This window comes from Hydra viridissima, unplaced genomic scaffold (assembly GCF_058129835.1).
Source record: "Hydra viridissima isolate aposymbiotic clone 2 unplaced genomic scaffold, HvirCarnegie_v1 scaffold_11, whole genome shotgun sequence".
Lineage (NCBI taxonomy): Eukaryota > Metazoa > Cnidaria > Hydrozoa > Anthoathecata > Hydridae > Hydra > Hydra viridissima.
In genome coordinates, this window is record NW_028324310.1 from 14737559 (window position 1) to 14749066 (window position 11508).

The 11508-nt window shown below is 28.8% G+C and overlaps 2 protein-coding genes across 2 annotated transcripts; one reads left to right on the forward strand and one right to left on the reverse strand.

Moving 5' to 3' along the window:
- The first annotated feature begins 3265 nt into the window (after positions 1-3265).
- On the forward strand, positions 3266-4354 carry LOC149882361 (uncharacterized). Its single transcript, XM_090067071.1, has 2 exons — positions 3266-3461; positions 4009-4354. Exons 1-2 carry the CDS (start codon positions 3431-3433, stop codon positions 4347-4349), a joined length of 372 nt encoding a protein of 123 aa, XP_089923197.1. The 5' UTR covers positions 3266-3430; the 3' UTR covers positions 4350-4354.
- Positions 4355-8249: 3895 nt separating this feature from the next.
- LOC149882362 (ubiquitin-fold modifier-conjugating enzyme 1-like) lies at positions 8250-11177 on the reverse strand. The gene is made up of 6 exons (XM_090066485.1): positions 10960-11177; positions 10565-10632; positions 9731-9794; positions 9577-9653; positions 8571-8661; positions 8250-8488 (listed from the first exon to the last, which is right to left on the reverse strand). Exons 1-6 carry the CDS (start codon positions 11080-11082, stop codon positions 8411-8413), a joined length of 501 nt encoding a protein of 166 aa, XP_089922611.1. The 5' UTR covers positions 11083-11177; the 3' UTR covers positions 8250-8410.
- Positions 11178-11508: the final 331 nt, after the last annotated feature.

An 11508-nucleotide genomic window follows, 5' to 3' on the forward strand; every position in this document is an offset into this window, starting at 1 on the left:
CCTTTAACCATTAACAAATGGTCTAATTAGTGGTTAAAGTTTTTGAGTAGCCCTTAGATGTTTCAACCTTTGATGATTTGATGAGATGTTTCAAACTTTTTCGACCTTTTATTTAACCATTAAAAGCTGAAAATCTTGTTTAAAATTAACCTTAGAAAACACTTCATGCGTCAGCCATTTTCAATCACCCAACCATCAACACGTGGTCGAATTTTTAATCGTTTGTAATAATTTTCGTAAGCATTGATCGTAAGTAATTTTTTATTCTTTTGATTGCTGAAAATAATCTTTCGCCACTGCAGTTTGTAGTAGCAAAACTTAGAAATATGCGCAGTGCTGCGGTTATGTTTGGAATGTAGATTCAATTTTTAATTCGATTATTGTCTTTAAACTTAGTTCTGCGGTAGATCTTTTATTAAATAATACAATTTACGTTAAGGTAAATAAATACGCCCGGGCGTCAAGTATACGTAGGTGGTCTGTTTACAGTCGTCTATCGTTAAGTCGTCTATCGAAGTTTAAGACATCCTAAATTAGTGTAACACCATTTTGTCAGTACATTTGGAAGAAATAAAAATCAGTTAAATATTTTAAGAAAGGGTTTTCATTTTGAAATAAGTGAAAACTGATAAAATAAAAAATTAATTTTTATAAAACTAATAAATAAATGACTAATAACTAAATAACTAATAAGAACAAAAAAATATAGATATCGCAAATAGAAGTTGCCACCCCCAAAAGCCTTGCGCCCTAGGGGTATAACCCATTTAGCCCTGTGGTTAGGGATGCCCTGGCTTCAGTGAGGATTTTCAATCGGGTAGGACTTGTTCTGAAAAATACATACAAAGATTCGACATTTATAAAGAATACTTTGATCTCCTTATTAAGGCTTTAGCTCCCTTGTAAGCACCTGACATTGGATCCATTATTGAATCCAAAAACTAAGCAGATTTCACATTTTCAGTCATTTAAATGTTTTCTAACTATTGTAAAAAAAAAACTGCAACGGGTTGTCCCGCGCCCTTTCAAGATTGGTGCCCAGTTCAATTTGCCCCCTTTCCCTCCTTCCCCTCGTAGGCCCTGTATATAAATGTATAGATAGATTTATTGATTGATTGATATATAGATTGTTAGATGCATGATGAACGATATACGATGTATAATGTAAGATAAAGTTAAATTAAATTTTTTTCCCTTCTGGAGGCCAAAAATCTTATTTGTTTGGGATGACTTCAGTATGATTAATGAAAACAGGGCTAGCTGGATTGACTGTGGTAAGGATTGAGATTCTTTCTTGGAAAGTTTTAAGAAAGTTTTAAGAAATTTTTTAAGAAAGTTTTAAGAAAGTTTTAAAATGTTAGAAATTTTAAGAGGAAATTAAATGTACTAATGCCGAATTTGTTAATAATTTGTTAAAACAGCGAAATAAAATAAGAGAAAGTATGCAAATAGTATAGTCTAATTATATGACATAATTCAGAACTAAATTTGACCCTCCATTAGAACTAGACAAAAATAAAAAATAATAAATGCGCATTACTTAACTTGGAAACGTACTACTCGTTTTCAAACGTTGACTGACTTCAAGTACTCACTTCAAATACTTACTTCAAGTATTCACAAAATGATGGAGTAAAATGGAATGTCATTTACATATCTGAAGGTAGTTTTAAATTTTAGCATCTAATAACAATAATATTATACAAAAACAAATGGAAATGAGGATTAACAACGATCAAAACTATATGACCATATTAGTAAACCAAAGTAAATTAAAATCTATACTAATGGTGAAAAATAGTTATCAGTTAAGTTTCACTGACAGAAGAGCCATTTCATCAGTTTGGGGGTTTAAAAATATCAAATACAAACAAATAATGAGAATATGAAAACCCTATTAGTATACTAAAAGTAAATAGTTTTTCAAATAGTTTTTCAAAAAGTTTTCAAAAAGTTTTCAAAAAGTTTTCAAAAAGTTTTCAAAAAGTTTTCAAAAAGTTTTCAAAAAGTTTTCAAAAAGTTTTCAAAAAGTTTTTCAGTATCTAATCAATGGAATAGGAATAAAAATTTGTCTGATCAAGATGATGAAGATGGAAACTTGTTAAATCTGAGAGGAGAAAAACTATCCATGAGATTTTGACCTGTGCAAAGTGTAACTTGCTAATAGTTAGCACTTAAAGTGTCGTGGCGCGGAGCAGTAAATTATCTAATGATTTAAAAGTTTTTGCAAAATAAAGATGCCAGTCAACAAATCGGATGATTCAATGAATATTAAGCGTAATGATTGACAAAACTTTTCAGCTGCCGATGAACGTAGAGCTATGAGTAAAATAATGGAACATTTAAGCTCAGTAGGTAAAACTCAACAATTATTTAGCCTCAAACGTAAACCTGTAATAACAGTATGCAACAAAGTTTTATGTAAACAGTTAAGTAAGGAAGAATCTGTAAATAAACAATGTTAACGAAAAAAGAAAAAGGTTGTATTGATGTTTATCCAACGTTAATAACAAGCAGAATACTAAGAATGGATCTGAAACATGATGATAAAAATGTAAGTAGCTGTTCAAGTCATAGCGAATGATAAAATGTTATGTGACTGATAAAAAGTTTATCATTTTCGACAATTCATATTTTAATGTTGGTCATATTATCAATACTATTTGTTGAAAACATTATAAGTTAAAAGAAATATTGATCACTTACCCTGAAGTGTACAACTTAATTAATGCAGAAGAATGCAGTTAATTTTACGTTGTATACCGGTTGTAAAGTGCTAGATAATTATGGTTATAATAGCACAAAAACAATTAATGAACAACAAATGAATCAAATGCTAGATAATCACTGAAGCAAAAAGTTTGTGTTTGGAAAGACGACGAGCAGCAGGGAGGTGTGTTTTAAGGGGGAAGGGGGGAATGAAGGGGGAGGGGTTGATGCATCTCCTTGAAACGGCGAGCATTGATTTCACAAGTGATATTATTAAGAATTAGGTTTCTAGTTGTTAAGAGCCTATTATTATTGGTAATAATGAAAAAAGTCCACCAATCAACTGTTTAAATAACACAAAAATGGATTTTTAGTGGTAGAAATCTCATGACCACTCATATTTCATTTATCATTGTTAAAAAGCATAAATCGCTCAGCAGATGCTGACATCGAGCGGGCAACTCATGCATAGCTTGCAATGACATCGAGAACAGAAGACACTCGAATGCAGCAACTCTAACATCGAGTTGGTTTATTATGCACAAATTATCCCCTTCGTACACAATGTGTACAAACGTACACACTTCATCATGTTTATTTTTTACTATAAAGCTTAAGCAAAATAATAATTGAAACACGATGCATACATTAGTGCACACCAGTCCTACCTTCGTGTAGTTTGTCTTCTTTAAGTAAGATTTCTGTATCTAGATATTTCAACATGGCGTTGCAAGGCAAAAAAATACTTCGTGGTAAGTTTTTTCTTTATTATAGTTTGAGAATTATAAATTATCTCAAGTCAAATTTTGTATCAGATGTATTTAATAATATGTTTATAATTGCATACACATAAGTTAAAAATATAACAGGTGACTATTCTTTGCTGAAAAATTTTTTTTATAATACTGTGTACATTTGTACACACTGTGTGTTAATTGCAACGAGAAGAGAGAATAGTAAAACTAGTAAGGTGAAACTCAACATTGAATTTCTTTTTGTGTGATTGTCGTGAGTTGATAATTGCATGTGTGTATATATATTTCTTTAAATCTCAGATACAAAATGTGTTTTGTTTAATAGTTTAGCTGTTCATTTAACACCAAAAGGTTGTATTAGAATCATTAAAAATGAAATATTTTATTTATTTAAGTCTACCTACTGAAGCTAATGCCCCTGCCTTTGTTTTTGTATAATCAAACATTTGTTTTAAGCCTGTCATTTTTATTTTGTTACTAAGTTTTATCAAATTGATTTTATAATCAAAGATAAATAAGTATAATATGTTAAATATATTTTCAGATAATCCACGAAGGCGGTTTACAGTTGAAGATATGTTGCAGCATCTTGATGACTCGGAATTTGAATTATCAGATTCTGATGACTCAGGGGATGAGACCTTTAACCCTTCTGCTGCTGATATGCTGACTGATAAAATTGAGGATCAAATTGAAAAACCAGATGAAGATGATCAGCCTGGCACATCTGTGAACAGTGAGAACAAAAGAGAAAAAAAGACTCAGATCAAGTGGCAGTCTCTTCGAGGTGCGTTTGAAAGCAGCTCAGAATGGCTGGACAATTTGAACTTGGGAGATGGCTTACTTTCGCCATCCTCATATTTTTTTAATTACTTTAAACCATAAATATTTGAAACATTTGCTGAACAAACAAATATTTATCATCTACGCCAAACTGGTAAAACTCTAAATACTACAACAGCTGAAATTCAGAAATTTTTTGGTATCACAATAGTAATGGCAAACTTAGGTTTTCCCAGAATAAGGATGTACTGGTAAAGAGCAACTAGAGTAAATGCAGTGGCAGATGTAATGCCTATAAACCGGTATTTACAGCTGCGAAACAGCATTCATATCAATGCCGATCCTAATCCAGAACAAGGAACAAATAAATTCTGGAAAGTTCAGCCTCTGATAAACACAGCACGTTCTCGCTGTCTCAAGATACCAAGAGAAGAGTACAACTCTGTGGATGAGCAGATGATCCCTTTCACTGGTAGAGTACCTGCTAAACAGTACATCAAAGGAAAGTCGAATCCAGTAGGGGTAAAAAACTTTGTTGTCTGTGGCACCTCTGGTAGGGCAGTTGATTTGGAACTATATCAGGGTGCAGGTACAGGCATATCAGAAGAGTACAAACACCTGGGACTTGATGCTTCTATTGTCCTAAGATTGTCAGAAACTATTCCAAAACATAAAAACTACAAGCTCTGTTTTGATAATTACTTTACTGGCATGATCCTAATTAGACAGCTAAAAATGTTAGGGATTCAGTTCCTAGGTGTTGTTAAATCCAACAAATTAATGGGGTGTCCGTTAAAATCTGAAAAAGAAATGAAGAAGGGTGGACGTGGATTAAGCGACTGCAAAGTCTCATGAAATTATTCGTTGGTAAAAAACTGAAAAACATTTTGTTCTTTTTCTGTATTGATTTGGTAATGTTGTGAGGAAACTACATGACATAAATATTTTTATATCTTTAAAAGAAAGGTTAAAAAATGAATTATTAATTTGTTTCAGCTTTTTGAGTTTTTTTGTAAGGATTTCTTTTGATATAATATTGTCTACAAAAACCTTTACAGCAAGATTGATACACGCTGTGTACAAATGTACACATGCCCTATTTTGAATAATTGATGAAATATTTTAACAAAACTTTATATACCCCATAAGGAGGCCTAGTACATGATTTTTATTTCAAAAAAAAATTTTTTAAACACATTCCATGTGCCCGTGTACGAAGGGGTTATGCATAAATCTTGCTAAAAGATTTAGTTTAATACATTAAAAGACTAAACTCTTGCCCCAACCACATAGTTACGCTCTTGCGTTCTGGTCCGGCATTTTTGTATTATTTTTATTGCTACTAACCTAAGCGTTATCTATTTTGATCTAAACTGATTTTTTAAATTTTATTTGATAAAACGTATCTTGAATCTATGAACGAAATTGGGAACGAATTTGGATATTGGGAACGAATTGTTGTTGAATTGAAAATAGCATTTTCTGCATTATTCTTTTCGGCATTCGATTTTTACAAAGTAAAAGGGCAGAAAGAAATATTTACAAAATAATAGGGTAGGAAAAAAAATCTAAAACAACCTGTTTGGAACATAGGACCTTGTTTTTTTTTTAAACAACCTCCTGAGAACATAGTAACATGTTCTTTTTTGGTTGCCACACTTAATTTTTTTTTTTCATTAAATAAAATGATCTTACTTTAAATCATTCGATTTCTTCGATCCTGTTTAACCATTCTAATAGGACGTGTTCTTAACTTATACTTAAAAATAACCGTAAATGACCACATATTGACTTTTGAAACATGGTAATATTTATGTAAAAGATTTATCTACGATACATTGCACACAATTTATTATAATTATATATACATAATCTATTATTTAGTAATATTGATGTCAAGTTACAATATGTACAAAAGAAATCGAGCAGTCTGGATATATATTGATAGAGAAAGTTGTCGAGATACTAGATTGCAATTTGAAATTACGAAATTTTACTCATGTATTACCAGGGTTGTTAAAAGAAGAGTGAATAAGAAACTCTTCAGGGATATATATATGTTGTAAAATTTTTTTAACTGCTTATTTCTTTGGCGTTTTTAAAGTTACGTTTTAAATCATAGATTACCCCTCACCGCTCAACCCGCGGCCGACAATTTGCAGTTGAAGTGAATATTTTAACTGTCTATATTACTTTAGACATTTAGACTGTAGACGGTTGAGATATAGACTTTGAATTGTTAAACTGTGCAATAAAAAACACTGAATTATTATATTCTGAAAACATAAAGCATTAAAAAATCGAGCGCAAATTAAAGTTATACTTAGATCTTGAGAGGCATCACGTTTCTTCCGGCAACCGTTGCATAAGTCAAAATAAGTGCAATCTGTTCGACTTTTTTTTGTATTTTTAATCTGTTTTTGATAACAATACTTGCTATTTTTTTATTATTATTATTGCATTTATTTCTTTTTTTTTTTTAATTATTATTATTGCATGTTTCATTTTTTAATTATTGCATTTATTTCATTTTTTTTATCATTATTGCAGATATATTTATTCGTCATAATTAGAAAAAAAATTGAAATGAAAACTTGAACATAAAAAAAGAAAGCTTCAAAGTGAATGGGAAAATCTGTACTTTTTTATTCGTCTAAAAGTCAATGAATGCTGTATGTTTAATTTGTCATCATACAATAGCAATTTTAAAATTATGCAACCAAAAAAGATATTATAAACAAAAACACAGCGAAATTGATAAACTTACTGATGGCGAAAGGAAAGATCTGTTACAATCTTTGAAGGACAATTTGACATTTCAAAAAAGTCGCTTTTTAGAATTTGCGCAAGAGTACTCTAAACAGTGTTGCTCCAACATACAAGAAAATGAATTTGATGAAATTTTTTTCTTAAATACTCTTTTGTGAAATTTGGCTCATACATTGTGAACATTAAAAACAACATTTAAGTTTTAAGAAAAGATTTAACATTTAAGAAAACATTTTATTCTGTTGTACTGCCACCTCATGCTTTAAACTAGCGTTCATAGCCTTCATATTTTATCAGCGAAATTCATTCATAAATACAACCTAACCGTACTTCCTAAAAATCACAACGAAACGGGAGGGCACCAAAAAGAAAAGCGTCGAGTGGTTAAACTTTATTGACTGTGAAAATGTTTTAATTACTTATAACACAGGAGACGATTACACTTTCGAAAAATGTATATTTGTTGCATTTTTTTACTTAACTTGCGTGTAAGTTTATAGATAGCCATAGAGGATGAAATGTCTTACTAATAAAGCGATATTCTATGACGGAATAAAAGATGTAATTTGGAGTTCCATGAGTAGTCTAACTATATTCAAATTTGGTAATAATTTATTTTTTAGGATCTTCAATTTTAGATTATAAATTCATCAAGGAAGATATAAATCAGTTTCAATGTTAATAAAAGGAGACGAGGTTCTCAGATCACTGAAGGAAGATATTGTAGCCGTTTGATCAACTAAAAAGATGAAATTTTAAAAGCAGGAAAATGACTTGTTAAATCCACTCTTTTAATCAAGTGTTGGCTTTAGTCAATAAAAGAACGAATTTGAACGAATAATAACAAACAAATTACAAATCTGTTTTTTTAACATCGAATTCTCTGTAGTTGAACTTTTAAATGATTATTATTATTACTTTTTAAAGGTTTGGATAGTTATAGATATTAAGCATAATTTCTTAGAAAATAATGAAAATCTTAAAAACTAACTAAAGTTTTAAAAACTAATCAAAATCTAAACATCTTAAAAGTTCGAAAAAAAAAGAAAAAAATTTTGAGTATGCATAAAAAATTTTGAGTATGCATAAATTATCTTCAAAGCTTCATGAGCCTTTTACAGACAGACTCTTCTTAAAATTGCGACTGATACACTTCAGCAATTTTAAGTAATAATCAAAATAGTTAAAATAATTAAATCTAAAAGCTTAAATAATCTTCAGTTTGGCTTTCCGTTTGTTTTTTTTTTTTTTTTTTGACGTCACAAAATACTTGTTGTATTTAAATTAATTTGTTTTATTTCAATTTCCATATTAATTCCGACAGAAGAAAAAGAAAAAAAGAAGACCATTACAACGAACCACACAAATTTACACGATTTGGAAGTAAAAGAAAACTAAGATTTGTCATCTTTGTGGACAATAAGACCTTTCTCTATCAGATCAGGAATCTCCACTGCAAGCCATGGACCTAGCTAAAATAAAAAAACAAAATAATATACATATATTACAAACAAAAATAAAAACGTAAATTTTAACAAAAATAGAATTACTTACTCCTAGAGCCATTGCATGAGCAATGCCAAATTTCGGAACATTTCTGGCCCACAATGGCTTGAAGTGATCGGTCAAGCAAATTTTACCACCCCTAAAGTTTTAAATTAAAAGAAGCAAAAAACTTTTAAACAATTTTTGATATTTCAATGGATATTTAAGATATTGATAAGGGCCCCAAGCATAAAAATGTTTTTTTTTTTTTTTTTACTAGACCCAAGTTATAGACTTTTAAACTATCGAAAGGTTACTTAAGGAGTTTTTATAAACGTTTTTTATGATGTTTATGAAGAAGTCTTAATGCATTTATCTTGTTTTTAAATATATAGTTAAATATGTTTTAATACATTTATGTATATTTTCTTACATACCCTAAATCTTGATTAAGACTTTTGAATCTGGTCATATTGTAAATTGTGTAAATTTTACAATTATTGATGCTTTAATGAGTTTCTAAATATCTAAGAAACTTAATTCATTAGTTTTATAGTAAATTTGCAAATAACTACAAGAAAATTCAGTGAAATATATCTTAAAGGTAAAAGACAAGATAGTTTTGAAAACTACCACAAGATACTAAGATAAGTGAGATACTTGATGATGAATGGATGACTGAGATACTAACATAACTAAGATACAAGCATAACTGCGATATTAAGATAACTAAGACATTGTTAAGATACTAACCTAATCAGTCTGTTAAGCCTTATTGTAAGACTATTAACTAATAGTTTACTTATAGTTATATTAGTTATATTTGTTGACTGACCATGAAAGAGCAAAGTTTAATATGCTTTTAATGTTATATTTTTCATCAATTATTTGAAATATCTACACAGGTTGTTAAATCTGATGGAAGATCTGAATGACAAAAAAGCAAAGTCACAAAAGAGTTGAAAAGGAGATAAGAGCCACACAACCATTAAGTCCTAGATAAAATTTTTCTTTATTTAAACTCTCTATTTTCTTAAAAATTATAGTTCTTAAAAATATACCATAAATTATTTACCTGTACATTTTTGCTGTCTTTCCATCTAGTTCTGGAATTGCGATTTCTGGTGATGTACTTGGATATGTAACAGGAATCTAAAAATATATATCAAATTGGACAATCTACATTTATAAAAAAAATTAACTTTTGAAGCAATATCCAAAAGACCTACATCAAATTCAACATCAAACTCATATTTCAACAGATTATGAACATGCCAACATTTGCCCCACCATCTAAACATAAAAAATTTATACTTATTATTGCTTTATATGCAAACACAAATATATTTATATTTTGTATAAATATGCAGAAAAATTAACAATTAACTAAATATACACTGTCAGTATTTAATTTAATTTAATTATTGTGATGAATTTTTACTTATCATTTATTTTTTTCAATTTGAACAAGATTTAGGAACATTCATAAATTGTTAAAAGACGTCAAAAACTTCATTTATAATATTTTTATGTGCTTACTTATGAGAACTGGAATACAAAGGATTGATTTTTAAAGTAAATACTAAAAGTAAGGACATAACTTTAACTCAGAGTTTATATGCATGAATGTTATCTGTCATGGCTGAAAATTTATCACCAACATTCCAAAATGAAAATTCATGTCAGTAATTAATGAAAAAAAAAAAAAAATTAGGTTCTGATTGCAATACTTAAGGGGTATATATTTACAAAAAAATCAAAGAAATATTTTCAAGAGGTTTATTTAGATGTAAATACTAGTTTCTCTTTTACTAAAGTAGTTAACTCTTTAACTATTAATATCTGAACTTTTAAAATAATATGGGTACATTTTAGACATTCTTTGGTATCTAATTATCACAAAACACTCAAGTTTTCATAACTCTTTTGAGTTAAAATTTGTTAATTTTAAAAAAATTTTCTGAAAATAATTCCAATGTATAATTAATGGTCTTATTTTTTATATTATCAAAAAAGAATCAAGAATTCAAATATAAATTACAGTTTAAAAAAAGATCACCTGCCTAGTACCTTCTTTATTTGATTCTAACCTAAACCAGTCATTGTCTTGTTCTTTATTTGTTTGCACATACTAAAAAATAAAATTATTTTTCTTATAAAGTAATCAAAAGAATCCATTATCGTAATACTTATGCCTTACATACAATATTATATCTTAAATCTATGACAAAGCACAACTGGCTACACACGCTGATCAAAAAGAATTACTAGCAAGTTTTTTAAACCCATTTTTTAAAACAGTATTATATGGTAAATGCATTGAGATAAAAACAATGTAATTAGGAAGACTATGGTTTTTCATTTTCAGCAGAAATATAACAGCTATGAAATAATTTTGTTAAAATCAAATTCAGACAACAAGCTATATACACACAAATATATAAAATAAAATATTAGCTTTTATTAGAGCTTGGTATTCTTCTTTTAGTCTATTAACCCAAAGACCTTCATCACGAGGACCAGCCTTTGTTTTTAGTTGGAGTATTGCACCGACAGTTTTTTTTGTGGTTGCATCTACCATTTTGAAAGGAATATTTGGATATTTTTTTTTTTCTTCAGATTTTGTAATTTTTAAGGGAAATTCTAAAAAACTTTAAATCGATATTTTATGATGTAAAACCAAATATTATAATTGTGTTTTTATTAATTTTAAATTAACATATTTATATTGTTATATTTACATTAACTGTTACTAAACCTTAATAATTGTAGAAAAAGAACGGTTTAAGCCCACGTCACACAGTGAAGCGAAATGGTCAAAAAGTGGCCAAAACTCAAAATTTTTTTAAGTAATAAACGCTTTTATTAAATTATTGTTCCAACTCTCTAACTAGGATAGTAGACATGAGAGAACCAAAATATATATTTTTCTTATCATTTGATATTTTTTCTAATAAGTTGTAAAAAAAAGTTAATGAAAATGGTCTATTAAAAAAATTCCACTTAT

What these genes read in the sequence shown, in the direction of transcription:
- LOC149882362 (XM_090066485.1), bottom strand. Translation starts at nt 11,082, where the DNA reads ATGGTAGATGCAACCACAAAAAAAACTGTCGGTGCAATACTCCAACTA. An exon ending in AGTTTGATGTTGAATTTGAT is followed by an intron (nt 9,654 to 9,730) that starts GTAGGTCTTTTG and finishes ATATATTTTTAG; the next exon opens with ATTCCTGTTACATATCCAAG. An exon ending in AAGACAGCAAAAATGTACAG is followed by an intron (nt 8,662 to 9,576) that starts GTAAATAATTTA and finishes TTAAAACTTTAG; the next exon opens with GGGTGGTAAAATTTGCTTGA.
- LOC149882361 (XM_090067071.1), top strand. Translation starts at nt 3,431, where the DNA reads ATGGCGTTGCAAGGCAAAAAAATACTTCGTG. An exon ending in AGGCAAAAAAATACTTCGTG is followed by an intron (nt 3,462 to 4,008) that starts GTAAGTTTTTTC and finishes ATATATTTTCAG; the next exon opens with ATAATCCACGAAGGCGGTTT.